Here is a 19,088-nt window from a genome sequence, read left to right on the forward strand (position 1 = left end):
AATAAATTAATAGAACAAGTTCTGCACCAATATATATTTCCTGAATAGCAGGAATTAAATGTTTATGAGCAAAATGTAAACCCAAACACATAGACAATACATATACACATGCACGTGCGTGAACATACACACACACACACACACACACACACACACACACACACACACACACACACACACACACACACACACACACACACACACACACACACACACACACACACACACACACACACACACACACACACACACAGTGATTTTTAAGTTCTATTCTAATGCTATTAAAATATTAATAGAACAAGTATTGCAACAACATGCATTTTCTGAACAATAATACTTATGTATGATGTATGGGCTATCTGATGAAGTCCTGGCTTTGGAAAGGACGAAAACGCAATTTTGCTAACAGCGTTAATGTGGTTTATCGTTTGTGTCTTAATAAATTCGTGCAATCTTTTGGAATTACTTGCTTTCTCCCTGGATGCTGTTGTTCTTTCCCAGTGAACTTATGTATGATCATAATGCAACCCCCCATGCACACACAGGCAGACAGATACATACACACAATTTTTAATTACTACTTCAATTCATTAACATGTTGACAGAACAGGTTTTGCCTCAACATGCATTGTTGAACAGGAAGAATTAATTATAAATGAGCACAAAGCAAACCCCAGAACAAACAGACAAGACCGACCGACAGACTAACAGACAGATAGAACTCCCATACACACACCAAACAATTTTAAATATTAATTTAATTCAAACGCAACCAAAAAGAAAGTAAGCCAACCAGATAAACGCCAACGAGGAACCTTGTTCAAACAAGAACGAAGCACACCAGCTGTAAAAATCTTAACGCTTTAATTAGTTTCACTTCATCAGAGAATACAAAAGCTACAAAGAATCAAGTGGAATTTGCACTTTATGTTAAACTAGTACAGGAAGTGACATCATTAGTACATCCTAAATTGCCGCAGCATACATTCACATAAAAAATGTGCCACATACGTGCACAATATAAAAAAACACAAAAGGCAAGTCATACTTTGTATTAGTTAAAAATCTATGTGCACACACAGGCTCGACCAATATATATTTAAAACAATGCATAGAAAAAAACCTTTCCTATAATAACCAATTAAAATGGTCATAACCTAATAAGAATGGCTAGAGAGCCACCTACAGACCTATTGTCTATGCACACCAGTACATAAGCAACTAAAGGTATAAGGCAAATAGAAACAGAAAAAGTAAAATATACTCATATGTATATATGTTGATGTATTGAAACTGCTAATATTGATTAAGTGCTAGTTTTGTATTGTTATGTTAATATATAGGCAACTATAATAAAAGGCCACTAATGCATTAAGTAAGAGCCATAAAATGTAAAGGCTCCTTTTACCGCTAGGCACTGTCTTATAGTTATCGAAGATAACTTCTCAACTTTAGGACAGGGGCAATATTACAATTACTGTTAAGGCCAGGATGATTAAATGCATCCAAGCGCAACTGCCACTCCAGTTCTTTGTTCTCCAAGATCAAGGAAAAGGGTCCGCCCCTAGGTTTTACAGATACATGATCTATTGCCATAAAGTTAAAACTATGGCCTGGGTTTAAGGCAATGTGCTTAGCTAAAGCATTATCATCCCTATTGTTCCTAATAGCATAAAAGTGCTCGTACATTCTATCCCTCAACCTTCTGTCAGTTTTCCCAATATAGAACCCCTGCACAAAGCAATGTAGATGATGGATCTGCTCACAATTTAGGGGTAACCTAATGGTGTACCTCACTTGGAACGTCTCACCAACACAAATGTTGTTGCAAAACTTGCAAAACCCACATCTAGTCATTCCTCTCCTTTTGAAAAAGGAAGCTGCATGTTCATTCCTTTGCATGAGTTCTTTAAGGTTATTGGACCTCCTAAATATAAATCTAGGTTGCACCCCAAGTTTTTCAACCAGGAAACCATTTGAAGAAATAAGATACCAGTTTTTTCTAATGATATCTAAGATGCTTTGAGTGTTCAAGCTATAAGTAGTGAGGTCTTGGAGATGCACTAATAGTGCTCATCCCTTCACCCTCAGGTATCATAGCATGACCAGAGTTACCATCAACAACATTAGATGCCAAATTGTGTTGGAAAAGCAAGGGTTTATAAAAGCCCTTTATTCTTTTAGATGTAACTTCCTCCATGAGTTCGCTCAGCAAAACGTCAGGGTACCCCCTATTTGAAAACATCTCCTTCAACAAGGTACACTCCTTATGGAAATACATTCTTCCTGCCCTCACCAGCTGGCCCTTTACAATGGACCTTTTTTGTTTATATGGGTGAAAGCTGGTGAAGTGCAGGCTTATGTCAAAACATTGTTTATTGTGTCTTTCACTAATTTGACATCCAAATAATCTATCTCAACAAGTGAGAACTTAAATGTAAATTTCAAGAAGTCAGTTGAAGCATTGATGGATTCCACAAACTCTATTGCTTGTGTGATCCCTGAACAACAAAAACATGTCGCCCAGGAACCGGGTAGAATGTAACAAGCCCACTATTACCAAGAATTCTGTTCAAAATATTTTCCTCCCAGTAGCCCATCACATAATTTGCTACCCCTGCACCACAGGGAGAACCCATGGCCATTTCTGCAAGAAAAATCTCCATTGAATGTAAAATAGTTGGACCAGGTCAACCTCAAGTTTAGAAGCACCTAGGTTGTTCAACATAACAATCCACTCCACGGAATGGAGGTGTATAGGTCAATGACATCAATGGTCAGCAAATTGTTGTTATCATGATATGGTACCCATTAATGTTCTCAAGCAAATACTAGGACTTTAATGTACTTGTCCAGTATCTGGGTGATAAGTTTAGAGCATGGATAAGTGATGGATGAATCAATCAGTGCCCTCATAGGAGGGTCACTGATGCTCTTATGTATTTTGGGGATGCGGTATCTTAGGGCAGGTTAAGTCGATATAGTTGTACAAGTTCATATCGATTTTACCCATCAAAAATAGGTCCCTAAAATAACCTCTAATTCTTTGCGTACTGCCATTGACTTCATTCTTTGAGGCTGCTATATAAGCATCGCCTTCTAATAATGATGACATCTTTTCGTTATATGTTGTGTTATGAAAGATGACCAGCCCCCCACCCTTGTCGGGTTTTAATCTCATCTAGTAGTGCCATCTGTTCTTTGGTAACATTATGTTGTTTAGCCCAAGAACCTTGTTTAATGTTGTGGGCTAAAAATCTGAAATCCATTTCACAGTTGTTTTCAAACAGCTGTAAAGTGGAATGCAAAGGGGGATTGAACACACTAGCTAATTTCAATTTGTTAGCCATAGGGTCTTCCCCCATTAATACATCACCATTTGTCGGTTGATCAAACAAGAGTTGGAGATTCATCTTTCTTACAAAACATTTAAGCTCAATGATTTCTTTCAAAGCCAACAATTCAATAAGCTGATTGTCTATAGTGATATCAGAAAAATTATAAATCCTGAAATCACCATTGTTGTTTGTAAGGATAGTGGGGTAGCTAATTTCCAATGTTTGATCCAGGAAGGCTGTATTGTCTAAGCCATCACATAAAGGGGCACCCCTCTCTGTCCCCTCATCACCCAGGTCTGCCACTAGTTCTTTCTCCTGTTCGCATATGGCCTCCTGTCGCGTTGGCCTAAAAAATTGCTGTTGTTGTAACCTGGGTTCTTCTTGTTAAATTTATTATTGTTGTTACCAGAGGCCCCATGGGAATTACCAGATCCTCCTTCATGCCTGGTTCTCGCCTTAATTCTATTGCTCCTCCTAGGTTCGTCATTGTTATCACTAACATTACTTTCAAAGACATCCTCCTCTATAATGTCATCAAGTCTAATATCGTTCTCTTCTGTTAATGTGATTGAGTTCCCTCTACCTGTGCCTATGCGTATAATGCCATTGCCTTTAAGATTAGGGTATGCGGTCTTTTTCGAGTATGCCTCCCTATCACGAACTAATTTCCTGTTTTTGTTACTTTTTAGTTTAATTAAAAGTGTGTCTATGCTTGATAAAATTCTCCCATAGTCGAACCTCTTTTTGTGAAACTAATTAAAGCGTTAAGATTTTTACAGCTGGTGTGCTTCGTTCTTGTATTAATTTAATTCAGTTAGAAAATTAATAGAACAACAATTAACATGAAATATGAAACTCTGTTGCGTGGCATTATTGACTGGTTGTAATCCTCAGTGATTTACCTGAAAATCAAGAGATTTACTATGTACAGAGCAAAACTATGGGTCAAAATTTGGATGTTTTTGAAAATTCTTGGACAGTTGATATAATTTTCTTGCAACCTAGATATGATAGGTGAAAAAAGTCCACATTGATCCATGTTCTAGTTTCTAGCCCAGCTAACAAATACAGAAATAAAAATAAATAAATAACTCATTTCGATGGAACCAACAATGATGAGGTCATGCTAGTCCACTAACTTCTCAACTTCCTTACTCATGAATATTGAACAAAGTCAAAAGTAATTTGGTAAGTAAAACAAATTTTACATCAACATGCCTTCTCAGAACAATAAGGAGCTTTAACCTCAAATGACTGGCATTATCGATTGATTGTGATCTTCAGCAATTTACCAGAATAAAAAAATACAAGGCAACAATACGATGCAAAATCAGAGCTGTTATGCAAAAATCTGAACAACTGAAAGATACTTTACTAGTTTTTCACCAAATTTGGCTAGAAGAATGAAAAGCTATTTTGAAAAAACAGAGAAGTAGCTGGATCTACTCATGCATGCACAGGATGTAAATTGTAAAGCTCACAGTCACATGCTGCACATGCATGAATGCAGCTATATACCCAATTATGCATAAATACTCATGGCAAGACATACATACTTTATTTTTAATTAAATAATAAAACATGTATATAATGTCATGTACTGTTATGTTCAGCACACAGACTAGCTAAAACAAGTTAGTAGCTAAACATCATAACAGCTTCAAACTATTGTAACTGCAGATAGACTATAGATAGCCTGGCCAGTGTAGTGGGCGGCCACCTGCAACGGGTCCCTCTGGAGCTGTAGACCCTGGATGACCAGCCTAATCACCCCATTATAATTCACCATAGGTCTTCACAACTTCTTTCTTCATCTTCACTGCACTTAACTATTTTTCCCTCCCTCTCTGTCTGTTGAAAACTTTTTAAAGTAGAAGGAATGTGTAATAGATGTTGTGCACATTTTTATTGTTATTGTGTCAGGGAAGCTCCCTGGCAATGTATTTCTAGAATGATAATAGACATATGTTATATTACCTAAAGGCAAGAAGAGCTGGAAGTATGTAGTCCTTCAACTTGTGGTGCTCTTGTTGGGCCTTACAGCATTCAGTGAGGTCACATATAGTATTTTACAAAAACATTTCTCAAGTCAGTTGCTTTGTTAATGCAAGCATGTAGGGGAAGTGTGGCAGAAGGGAAACTAGACGAAGAGACTTACCTCCAAAAAATGGCACCCACTCAAAATGTTGGTTGGGCAAGATTTGCTTTGAGTTATACACTGAACACTGGTGTTCTCGGAAGTCTACTGTTCCTTCTGGGCAATCCTGGAAAGAAAGAATTAGTTATTGGCTGAAATTGTTATACTGACAAACTAATCAGGTGACCTTTGTTTATAGGACTGATGTTTTTCTGATATAAGTATTTATTTTTACAGGAGGTTTTTCTTATTAAATGCAGCTTTTTTAGTCCTCAGAGTCCTCTACTTAGACAATAACATTACTTCCAAAATAATGCTTCTTTCCAAAGCCATTAGACATTGAAGATAGAAACAATGCTTCCAAAATAATGCTTCTTTTTCAAAGCCATTAGACAATGACATTATGAATGAAAATATTTTTTCTCATAGTTGCAATGCTATTACATGTGGTCCCTAGTATAATGAATTAACATGTTTTGTGCCATTTTATATGCATATTGCCATACTTAGAGTCCATTATGTTTGGTCTTTTGCACCAATCTAATTAGCTTGCTGAAGAAGGCAGAAAATTAGCAAGGTTATACAGTGTTTTTGCGTATTCATTTAGTAGTCTGAATTTGAGCACATGAGCTTCTGTAGCTAGACATGACAAAATTCTGAGAGCATTTATGTATAAATATTCATTAGCACATACTGCATTCAAAGAAAAAAAACCCATCAAACTCAACTTAGCAAAACTAAAAAAGAGCCTTAACATGAGCCCTCAGAAAGGTATGTCCTTAGTCCCTGTATTGACTAATTAGGAGCTAAAGAACTGTGGTTGATAAGTTCCACTTGGAAAAACAACCACTTGACCATCCAAACTGATGGCGTATGCACACACACACACACACACACACACACACACACACACACACACACACACACACACACACACACACACACACACACCCAAGATCCACAAGTGCTGTGCCACAAGTGCTGTAATGACTGCAGAAATTCAGTAGAACATTACATAGGACAGTAGATTCTATTCAGGTCCTCAACCTTGCTCAATGCCATGGGGAGCGTGTTTAAGGCACTGGAGGTGCAGGGAGAGTTGAGTGGTGTAACAGGGACTGTGCAAAGGTCCCTTTTCTTGTGTCCTGGTAACCTAAGATTCAACTCAGGTTCTCAACCTTGTTCAATGCATGGGGATCGCGTTTAAGGCACTGGAGGTGTGGGGAGAGTTGAATGGTGTAACAGGGACTGTGTAATGTGAGGTTGCTCACACTCCGGGGGCTGCAGCTGATTTGGCCAAACAACCCATTTTCCTACAAATAAGAGCTAAAAGCAACTAAACCCCATACCAACTCACAGAAATCATCAAACACTGCAAATGGACACTTTTAAAAATCCTTCCCCTGCAAGATGCAGTAATTTACTTCAATACTACTTTCTTAACTATTCTAGATTCACAAGCACCTATTAGAAATATACGTCTCAAAGCTAACTATGCCCCTTGGCTAAGGAAAGATACAGTAAATTTTTTCAGACTTAGAGATAAAGCTTGGTCTACCTGGAAAACAAATAGATCCCAACTCTCATTCCAATTGTATCGAGAACTTAGGAATAAAGCTAAAAAACAGATAAAATAGATAAAATTAACTATTACACTGAAATACAATCCAAGCATCACAAAAACCCACAAAAATTTTGGTCCACAATAAATAATATACTTAACCCAAGGAAATCAGGAATCCCCTGCCCACCACCACCAATTCAGAAAATATACCCACTCAGTTTAACAAATATTTTACAGAAACCAACCTTGAACTAACTAAAAATCAAACACCATCAACTAATAAACCCTCCATCCCCAGTTCTAACATAATATCCTCCTTCTCACTGCAACCAGTTCCAACTGATACCATCAAAAACCTCTTGAAAAAAACTAAAGCCCACTATACTAGCTGCTGATGGTCTACCCACAGAATACTTAAAACTAACAGCAGATATCATAGCATACCCTATATCTATACTAATCAACAGATCAATAGCCGAACACCAGGTCCCTTCTATCTGGAAAACTGTGTATATCATTCCTCTTCATAAGGGTGGCCCATCAACTGAGCTAAATAACTACAGACCAACTGCAATATTATCACCGCTCTTGAAAATTCTAGAAAGAGTTATTCATAAACAGGTAACTGACTACCTACTAAATAACAAACTTCTAACAAATACCAAACATGGTTTTAGACCATTCCATAGCACAACTACTGCTCTATTGTCTTTTACTAACATCATTAATCTCCACAGGAGTAATAATCACTTTGTATCTTCCATCTTCTTAGACCTGTCAAAAGCTTTTGATATGGTCTCCCATACCACCCTTCTCAGCACCCTCTCAGATCTCCATTTTTGTAATTCCACCATTGCATGGTTCAAAGATTACCTCATAGGGTGTGAAGAAGCTGTCTCATGGCAACAGACCCTATCACCTTTATTACCAGTCGAACTTGGAGTCCCCCAAGGCTCCATTCTAGGCCCACTCGTATTCTCTATGTTTACTAACAATCTCCACCTTGCAACCACTCATGCATCTCTCATCCAATATGCAGATGATTCGACTATGATATGCTCTGCACCCTCCCTACTAGAACTGCAATCACTTACCCAGAAAGCCTTTCAGGAAATAGAGACCTGGCTAACAAATGCTAACTTAATCTTAAATCCCCCCAAAAAACAAACTATTAATATTCTCACCTAACAAAACTCCACCCTCCCCTAACACTTTCCACATTACCTCCCATAACAAAATCTGCATAACCCCCTCTCAGCACACAAAACTATTAGGAATTGAAATTGACCATAAACTCAGATTTGATATTCACATATCTCAGACAGTTAAAAAGGTACACAAAAAGTTGGGACCTTACGTAGGCACAAACACTTTTTCACAAATAATACCAGAATAGCCATTGCCCAAACTCACCTACTCTTCATCTTACTATATGCAGCAACCATTCTTACTAACCTCAAGAAATCTGAATTGCAAAAATGTGAAATCTGCTACAAAAAAACAAAAAGCAAGATTCGCCACTAATTCTTCAGCTAAAACTCATCACTGCCTTGCACTCAAGCAACTCAATTGGTTAGAATTTCCACAACTCCTACACTATATACAACTTTCTATAGGCCACAAAATCCTGTCAGAGCCTGATAAAGCACCCTCCCTACAAACTCTTCTACAACCCTATGCTACTAAGAGATCCCGCCGATCCTCTAACAAAAACAAAGTACAAACTCATATAGCCAAAAATAAAGCAGCTGAGTCCCTCCATTCAAACTATAACTCCGGAACGCCCTACCATCTAATCTTACCTCCACATCATCTCCACATCTGCTTAGCAAATGGATCTGCCCATGCACAACCCCTGCCTGATAACTAACACTCCATCTCCACATGCTCCTCTCCAGTTCGGCTACTACTTTACTTCTTATCACGAATCTCAAGCTTGCAGTATCCTAGAATTAAAAGAAAGTAAAACACAATGATTATCCTTCATTGTTAGGACCCTAGTCTTTATGGAACTGTATAAAGTACATTTATGTAACTGATCAGAATTTTTCTGTTAAGCATCTCTAAAACTCCTTATCAATGTTGTCATAGTTGTATCGATCTTTGTTTCTTGTCTGTAATGACTGTTGTATCAGGAGCTTTTCTCCCCGGGCCTCCACTGAAAAAGGACATGTGCCCATTCGGACTTTCCTGGTAAACAAATGTAAAATAAATAAATAAATAAAAATTACTTCATATTGTACTTTAGTGCAATTCATTCTGAGGTACTGTTGAGTAAATTCAGACGATATCTAAGTCAACATGAAGCAGCCACACTTACCGGCTGCCAAAACTAAAATGATGTTTATGCAGTACTTCACAACTTTTGAATAAGAAAACATTACTGGAAGGTTATCAGACAAATGCAGAAACAAATTAAATAGAAAAATGATCAGATTTCTTGCAGGTGAGTGCAGAATTATGTATAATTTGAGGTGATGTCTGTTACAAAGTATGACTATATCAGCAAGAGCAGCAGGACCATGAAAATAAGCTAGAAAGCTCTACATGCCTGCTCAAAGACAGAAAACGTCTACGTATCTGAAAAAATGCAGCACTACAAGCACTACTGTAATCAATACCTGCTACTCTGCATAAAATTACAATTACTTGTGCAACATATTTTCTTTTCTTTTTCTGAATGTACCTCATTACAGGTTATGTAAACAATTAACATCTATCTACAAAAACTGCTGCTCGATTATGTTAGAAAACATAATCATGAACTTATGGTGGACAGAATGGCAGAAAAGATGAATGAGGAACAGAAAAAGCACCTCAAGCAGAAGTCATGACTTATTTACTTATTATTTTAAACACATAAAGAGATCCTAATGGACACTTTTCAAATATCATCTGGGTCAAACAAAATGCAAATAAGAACTCAGTTCCACATTGTAGAGATGGATCACTGATTGCAACCCAGCTGAGCCAAGACTGATTAGCATCTTGGGAGGCAGAGCAGCCAGGCTGGGAATGGGTGCGAAGGAGAAGAAGCAATCATAGGCTCAGACATTCTGGGAGGGAGGGTGTTATTTCTGCCTGTGATATGGTACTCTGTTAATGAGGTGACAGTGCTATAATTTCATGGCAGATAGCCAGTGACATTAGCATACTATTAGGAACATAGCTAATTGAAGCTATATGCAATGATATGCATGACTTCAAGCAGCCTGATCCAGTTGTGGCATAAGAAACAATTCCAGGCATGCAATGAATGACAGCATATATAATGCTGCTGGGCTGCCCTGCTCCATGTTTTTCTTTGCCAAGTTGCTGATGCCCAAAGCACTTTGAAGCCCATGTGGCAGTACTGGGGGACCCTTATGTTGGGAGCAAGCAGAGCAATAGTGAGCAGCTGATGGTTTCCTGGAAAGCTATGGGAAAGGGGCCAAAATCGTCAAAGTAAAAACTATGCAAGGCAAAATAATGTTGCCCATTGTGTATTTATTCTAATATACTTTAATAAACTATAATGATCTGCAGATTCATCAACTTTTCAAAGCAAAGTAAGTACTGCTCTCACACACGTCATCAGTATTGCATATTAGGTATTTTAAGGGAGTTGTCAAATGGAATGATATAGTGTAATACTGGTATGGCCCACCAGGGGCTTGGGTATGTAATGAGCTATGCAAGATCTGAAGAGTTGGAGAAAGAGAGAGAGAGAGACAGAGACAGAGATAGAGACACAGCGGATTTGCAGGTAACCTTGAGGTGGACATGAGCTTTTAGAAGAATTTAAAATGAGAAATGTTAGGTGACTTTCTCGTGTTTATCAGTCAGAAATGTTATTGCTTAAATAAGGAATGCTAATGGCCATACCAGTGACAGAAAGTGTATGGAGTTAAGCCAATTGTGAGATTTGGGAGGACAGGAGAGACCATGAGTAGGTTAAAGGGTTCTACTCTGTAAGATCAAATGTTCTTAATGTCAAGTGAAAATACCAGCATTAAGATATTCAAACATACACAATGCTCAACACCCAAGATTGAGAAATGAAAACTATTTCCTCTCCTAAACTTCACATTAGACCCACCTCCCCAAACCACTTGACTCAAATTCATCTGAATAGTGGCAGTGTTACAGAAAGATTTTTTTTAAGGAAATGTGTAGGGTTAAGGTTGGGGGAAGGGCAGCATTAGGGTTAGCAATTCCATTACTAATGTGGCTAAGGTGCTAACTCAAACACTAATGCTGCCCCTTCTCCCAACCCGAACCCTATGCCTTACCTTAAAAAAAAAAAAACTTCCAGTGACCCTGCCACTATACAAGACACACTCAGATACACAGACACATATTAAAACACTGCATATATCCCTTTACCTAGCCCTAAAACACACACACTACCACACGATCATACAACACATATTCCCTGACTGTTAACCTAACTCTCAAACACACGTACAAACTCTCACCTCCTCCACACCTCACTCACCCATCCTGACAGACATACTCATGAAGTTTTGACCATTTGGCTATAAGTGTAAGGGAAGTAAATAGTGTGGGAAGAAATAGCCAGGGAATTGTTATGGCTAGGCTTGTATAGGTCCTAGGGCTGATAGCCTAGTACCAACCTATGAACCTATAAGTATGTTTTATTTAAAGCAGTCAAAGGTAAAATGCCAGTCTTGGTGCAGAAGGTTATAGACCAGCATACATGGTAAGCAGAGAAATAAACAGCCTGACTCCATAAACTAGTGTGTTGCAGTGCTGTTTCCTGGAAGGTACACATGATAAAAATCTGTAAATTCTATTGGCCAGGACTTGCAAATGAGGACATTATTCCTAGCTGTCCATCATTTGGTATGAAGTTGGGGGGGTGAAAGAGAATACTGGAAACGAGGTGAGGTGCCATAGGTTGAAATAAGGCCTCAGTATAAATATGGCCAATACGCATGGAAAAGAAAAGTGTAGAATCAAGCCAAAGGCTGCAATATTTAACTGAACAGACTGTTTTAATAAGGATTGTTTTAGGGAGAGACTGAGTAGTCTAGGATTCAGAAAGGAAGCTTTGTTAGGTCATGGTATCAAACAGCATGACACTTGTTTTGGTAAATATTATTAATGTTTTTTGTGGCACTGAACATTGCAAGTTTGAAAAGCCAGAGCTCAGCTGATCAAAGGTTTCAGAAAGGTTTAAATTGCTTGTCAGGGGTACCACACAGTGTCAGCAATTATGCAGGATGATTATCTGTGTTCTAGGATAGCAGCATTCATGAATAAAATACAAAGTGGGTGCAGAAAAGTGGCAAGAGGATGCCAGAGTATAGTCGAGAGGAATTTATATATATATACTATGAAGGCAGGGGTAGCCAGGAGTTTTGGAACTTGCAATGTCCAAGCAAGCCATTGTTTTCCAAACATGAAAGTAGGAAGACATTTCCCTGTTATAAATCAAAATCCTCTGCTGATATCTGCCTCTCCATAACTGTCTTTTTTCTCTCAGGTATATATCACAATTGTGAAATTAAAATTACAGCATTTGATGCAATAATTATGCTATTATATGATTTTAATGGAGAGCTAGTAATAGAACAAGCATACATCATGCTAGAAACACCTATCATACTACTTCAGTTGTACTTTTATAATTCCATTTATGTATTTGTATGTGGGGTCTTAGGTGTACTATTGTAAAATGCTGCCTGTTTAAAGTTACGTTATGAATCATGGCTTACTTGAAGAGAGCCTTCTCCTATGCAAGAAGAAACTGTGGGCTACGTAGTTATAAGATCGGCTGACTTATTTAGATGACAGCGCTTTGATAGTGCGTAAAGAAGGAAAGTTCTGAGGACAGGAAAAGATTCCTATGTCAGATTCAAAGAGAAAAATCCTGCTGTTTATACAGGTAAACCCATATTTGTGTATGTGCGCATCAATAAAAGAAGAGATGGTAGTGTCTAAATTTTAAGAAGGTAGTTTGTTGCATCATACAAAGAATGTTTCAGCAACACAGTTTAACTGGAAATTTGATGTATAGAGGTAACTTTCAGATACAGGGTGATAGTTTAGTAAGTCTGAGGTGTAATAACCACAGAGTTAATTAATTAATTTATTTATGTGACATTTGCTGACCAGGATAGTCTGACTGAGCAGAAGCTCTTTTTCAGTGAAGGCCTGGGGAGAAAAGCTCCACAGTAACACTAAAAATAAGCATTATACAATAAGCTGGATAAAGTATATAGTATACAATAAAACAGTTTGAGAAATTTCTTAATCACTATCCTATACAGTTAGCAATGAGTTCTAAAAGAGTCATAAAGAAGTGTAGAATCAGACAAAAATAAGCAAATGTTTATAACTTTGAAAGTAAGGATAAACTGCAACTAGCAGAATGAATCCAAGGGTTGATATAAGTGGGATACAATATAGTGCAGTGTCACTTCTAAGTTGGTGTTTAAAATTAGGGAAGGAAAGAAATAGAGGGTTAATGAGGGAATATAGGATGAGTTCAGGTAGGATGATTACAATAAGGTGGTGTTAAGATATATTTTGAGGGTTTTCTTGAATTCATGAATGCGGGTAATTTTTCTTATGGTCATGGGAAGTTTGTTCCATGCAAGAGCAGGAAAGTAGCTGTAAAGATTCTGTCCAAAATATTTTTTAGGTTTGTGAATCTGTAAGAGATATTGGTCTGAGATTCTGAGTGAAATGCCCTCAGCCATGATATGCCAATATAACAGCTCAGCTAATATATATTAAATAAGGGGATATGGGTCTTTCCCACAGATGAAGACGGGATGGGGGAGCTTGTTGCCTAATAACGAGTAACATTGTTTGTGGTCATGTTGTTCAGCTGGTAATGTGATTTATTTTCCACTTCAGTTGAAAAGCTTTTGAATAACTTTATTACACTAGTGTGAGGTATAGTCACTTAGGAGGTATGGAAATAGGGCAAAAGTTAACGTTTACAGCATGGGGAACAGTTGTCAAAAAATCACAAAGGACAGGAAAAAAGTACTGTAGGAGGGACATAGATTAACGATATGGCTGAGGGCAGAGATGACATACGATATACATATTTTAATAATCTGAAAATTACAGTTTTCTCAAATTTACCCATACCGTGGTACATCTAATGAAATGGGGGATGGCTCCAATAAAAGAGGGGCTGAGAACATTTAAATAAGTAATAGAGAGCCAAGCACAGGAAGGAATGGGCACAAAATGTTGCATTGTTAGCATGAGCTGGAGTAAATCACCCAGAACAGTTAAACTTTGAGTAAGTGTTGGGTGTCAGGCACATGAATACCTGACAGAGAAACAATTTGCGTCAAGAAGTGCTTGGATGTTGCAAAACTAGACATCTATTTTGCTAAAGAAGAAAACCTTGAACATATTTTTACCTTAGTTTTATGAGACAATGTAGCTGTTGTTGCATACTTGACTATAATTTGTGCATTTGAACAGATTTAAAAGTTGTCTAGGTATTGTAGATGCACCTTCAGCTCTCTAGTAATATACCCAAGATACCTCTATGAATGGTGCTGGTGGTGAAGGGAAATATATGTCTTTTAGACCTCCTAAGTGACTGTACATCATCCTACTGAAATAAAATTCTTCAAAAGCTTTTCAACCGAAGTGAAAAATAAATCATATTACTGGCTGAACAACACGACCACAAAACATAGATATGTCTATAAATGGCACTGGTGGCAAAGGGAAATATATGTCTTTTAGAAGGAGATAAATGCACTTAGGAAGTAATTTGATGCACAGTCATTAATGAGTGTTAAAGATTGCAGACAACTGGCACACTGCTTAGACGGAGACTTAGAATCAAAAGATGCAGGGTTTAACTCCCAAGCACAGAGCATTGCTAAGAACAGCAGTATACAGGGAATACATTTTTTATGTCAAGCAATGTGACTCCATACTGGCCTTTAAACATAGTTTAGACAAGTGGATGGGTGCTCTAAAATACACTCCTGGACTTATAGGCATTGTTCTCTTCTAAAAGGTTGGTAGAGCGTGAAGTTGGTTATTGGCAAAGCATACATTACTACTGGTAAAATAGCCTTGTTTTTCCTATCTGATTCCTATGAGATATGTCTGTAATCTGAATGCATTTAAGATTCTTTCATTTAGTGGAGAATGAGAGACAAGATGAAAGGGCAGAAGTCAATGAATGATGGAGTCAGAATATCATATCTAACATTATGACTAGGGGTTGGCATAATGGTTAAGGCATTTACCTCACAGACACAGAGTACAGAGTTTGATTCTCACCTTTAAGAGAAATTGGTTAGGATGAAAATGACCCACACGGGCAGCTAACCTAGTATTTACCTATGGACTTATGATACTGCGAGTTATAAAACACCCAGTCAGATATTATATAATTGCCTATTTGATGTTAGGCCTTGGGGGATTATTGGTGTGAGTATTCAGCAAACAGAAGATTATATACAGACTTGAGATTATATTAGTGCATATTATATTAGTGCAGGCTGAAATTTCTTACAGTAACTTTAAAGGTTCTCAGAGCAAGACCCACAATGTTTAAGATTGCTGGTTCATCTACTGCTGCTACTCAATAGTTCATAGGTTCATAGGTGTGTACTAGGCTAATAGCCCTGGCGCCTTTACAAGTTTAGCCCATAGAAGTGCCCTGCCATCATGCCACCCAATGTTAGTTCCCAGTGTCTTTATCAAGTAGAGCACTGGAGTGATCCCCGGGGTGAACTTTCTATTACCCATCCACTCAACAAGATTTCTCTTGAAGAGGGAAAGCAAGATGCTCTGCTTGACATGTATGGGAAGTCTATTCCAGAGTATGGGCAGTCTCTGGGTGAGGAACCTGTCCCACCAGCATGTTCTGTTTATTGTGGTAATGAGGTTGTAGTCTCTGGAGCATGTGGTGTGAAGAGATTGGGATTTCTTTAGCTGTAGCATTTCTAACAAAGCTGGGTCAGGCATGGATTTGTAAGTCAAGCAGAGATCGCCTCTAAGTAGGCGATATGAGACAGAGAATAGCTGGAGTCTTTTGAGTCTGTCCGTGTAGGACATGTGTTTAATGCCTATGATCCTCTTCGTAAGGTACTTCTGTGGCCTCTCCAGCTGTTGCAGCTGTCTAGTTAGGTACATGCCAAATGGAGCATTATACTCAATGATTGGTCTAATAAGGGAAGAGTAGAGAGAGATGATGATCTCTTTCTTCTTAGATGCAAAACCCTTGGTAATGAGATGTGCCACATAGAAGAACTTTCTAACCACAGTGGCAATGTGGTGGTTGAAGGAGAGGTTGCTGTCAACTTGCGTCCCAGATCTCTCATAACACCTTCAGTGTTCAGTGGGCTCCCATCGATGTGGTAGTTAGTGGGAACTGTGTTTTTACCAAAGGGGATGACAACATTTTTTTGGCATTAAGCTTAAGGCCATGGTTTCAACACCAGTCATTGTTCTCAGTGAGGCCTTTCTGCAGGATGTCTGCATCACTTGGCAAGTTAATAATGGCTCTTAGCTTGCAGTCGTCTGTGAACTTGGACAGCCAAAGTCCCTTTGTGTTGGTCTGGCCTTCTGAGAAGTAGATGCCGAATAGAAGAGGACCCAGGACCGATCCCTGTGACTGGTCGGCAGTCTGAACCATAACTCAACAAGTGGAAATGCATTGTGCAATGTGTTATTAAAATAGTCATCACTTACTCTTTTGCACTACATGGAAGGAAGGTAAAACAGGAACAGGCAGACTTACTATGTTTTACTATATCTTCTTAGTTTATTTTAATACTCTTGCAGTCTAACTTTAAGCTTTTGAGTGGTTTATTTTATATAAAATAGACTGCAGTGGGAAGCAGAATGTAAGACAATACTGCTGTTGTTGGTGGGTCTTGATGCAGAGAAAGCATTTAACAGAGTAAGCTGGGATTTTATCAGTAAGGCAATGAAAGCATTTGCATTCCCTGATACAATAATAAGGTTAATTAAGAGGATGTATGAGGGATTGGAGGCAAACTTTAAAGTGTGAGGGTTCCTCTCTGATAAGTTGTGTCTGAACAGAGGAACCAGGCAGGAATGTCCTCTTTCGCCTTTGTATTTGCGTTATATTTATAGCCATTGGCAAACAAATTAAGGGACTCAGAAATTCAAGGATATAATTGGCATGGTATTCAAGGAAGGCTGGTTTAATTTACAGACAATATTATTTTGTTACTGATAATACCAGAAAAGTACATCTCAGTGTTGTAGAACATTCTGAGACAGTCTGAAGTCTTTTCGGGATATATATTAATGAAGACAAAACAAAGGCTACAGCTGCAAACTACGTACCCACATGAATTGGATCAGCAATAAATATATTTATGCAGACATGGTAAAACAAGGTATTTAGGAGTATGGATTAAATAGGATTCTGTTTTGGCAGCTAAGGATATGTGGGAAGAGACTAAACGAAAGGTAATGCAAAAAACAAGAAACTGGAAGCTCTTGTTTATCAATATGAAAAGTAAGCTACAAGCAGTGAATGTTTTTAGTCCCTTCAGTTTTTTATACAGGTGAGGCATATTATATCAACCAGAGGAGTAGTTTAATAAATTAGTAAAGAGTTGAAATGTTTTGTGTGGAAGAGGAAGAGGGCAAGGACCAAGTGGGATAAGCTGATCCTTAAAACCACAAACAAAACAAATGACTGGCATGAAGTCACAAGAGTCTAAAGCCAGCCACTTTATTAAACACAAACATTGGTTTAGCAAACATTTTGTACCAATATCAAATCGACTAGAATGCTTTCATCAAATATTAGAACTAGTTCATGTTCATCTTTTAACACCTTTATTGAATTATCACTTAAGACCTAGGCAAACATACATTTATATGAAAGAAAACAAACCATGTTAACGTATTCATAATTACAAACATTATATATCACAAACATTCTTTTATATATTTACCATTAATCTGATATTACATAAATTGATTCATTCCTGCCTTCCGTTAAACTTCACTCTGCCTCCAAAACATTATTCTGGATGTCTTTTTCCACTATTTCCATTCTCTATATAATTTGTTCCTACCCTTTTCTAAAGATCCCACTCTCAGTTATTTTATCTCTGTTACAATATTCACTACTTCAACTACAGTTGGATTAGACTTGGAGTTTCATTTTCTACTAATTACTTTTTTGGCAGCCACCAGAATTAAACTTATCAAGGCCTTACTATATCTAGGTAATTCAGATCCTGCTTCCCAGCTCAGAAAAAATAATTTCCATAGTTACACTCATTTGCTCACCCAATATTTCTGACAGAATACTCTGTAGGGAATTTTTAAAGACTGCCAGCTCATACACTCCCAAAACACGTTTTCAGTTAACTCTTTCTTCCTCACTGCACTTCTAATATTTGCCACCTACCTGAGGAAAAATTCTTTGGAGTCTGCTTGGGGTATAAAAACACTTATACAAACACTTTGAAGCAAAAATCCTAAACCTTAAAATCTTTTATTTGCATATTTGGGAGCCAAACATATATCCTCCCATTGCTTCCTTGTGAATTGCCTATCCAATTTCTCTTCCCAATTATTTCTAATCTTCACTGATTGATTCCTGTAATTATCATGCCCTACTAATTATTCCTTTTTGAACAGCAGCTTCTGTTCTAGAGTCAGCTAAAAACTCTACCAGAGCATGTTTCACTTAGGATTTCCCTATCACTTTCTCATTACATATATCCTGTTATCAATTTCTTTAGGAAAGAAGGTCTCTAGACTGCAGTCCAAACATCTTCTTGGCCTCATCCCACTCTACTACCTTTCCATCTCCCTGTCACCTGCTCCCAATACATTGGTTCCTTTGCCAGTTTTCTCCAGTAAATTACAGCCCCTCTTGCCTATTTTCGGTGTTCCTACTTGCAGGCATCCTTATTAGCAAAATCTCTTTTCTCTATTTTTGTATTTGCTTTGTTCTTAGAATACTTTTCTGTTACTTCATGAATATAATATTCTGCATGGTTATTATTATTCTCCTTAAGGATCTGCACCCAGAATCCCACTCTCTCTCTCGCCCCCTTCC

The 19,088-nt window shown here is 37.8% G+C and overlaps 1 protein-coding gene across 1 annotated transcript in view; it reads right to left on the reverse strand.

The window, feature by feature from the left end:
• Nucleotides 1-19,088, reverse strand: part of LOC122806899 (ADAMTS-like protein 5) — a 716,117-nt gene that overhangs the window by 276,664 nt on the left and 420,365 nt on the right. Inside the window, exon 5 of the mRNA XM_044077703.1 lies at nucleotides 5,497-5,602. Coding sequence (XP_043933638.1) covers nucleotides 5,497-5,602 — 106 coding nt within the window. The remainder of the gene's footprint in view (nucleotides 1-5,496; nucleotides 5,603-19,088) is intronic.

Source organism: Protopterus annectens, chromosome 7.part0 (genome assembly GCF_019279795.1).
Source record: "Protopterus annectens isolate FY-2018-M chromosome 7.part0, PAN1.0, whole genome shotgun sequence".
NCBI classification, from domain to species: Eukaryota; Metazoa; Chordata; order Ceratodontiformes; family Protopteridae; genus Protopterus; species Protopterus annectens.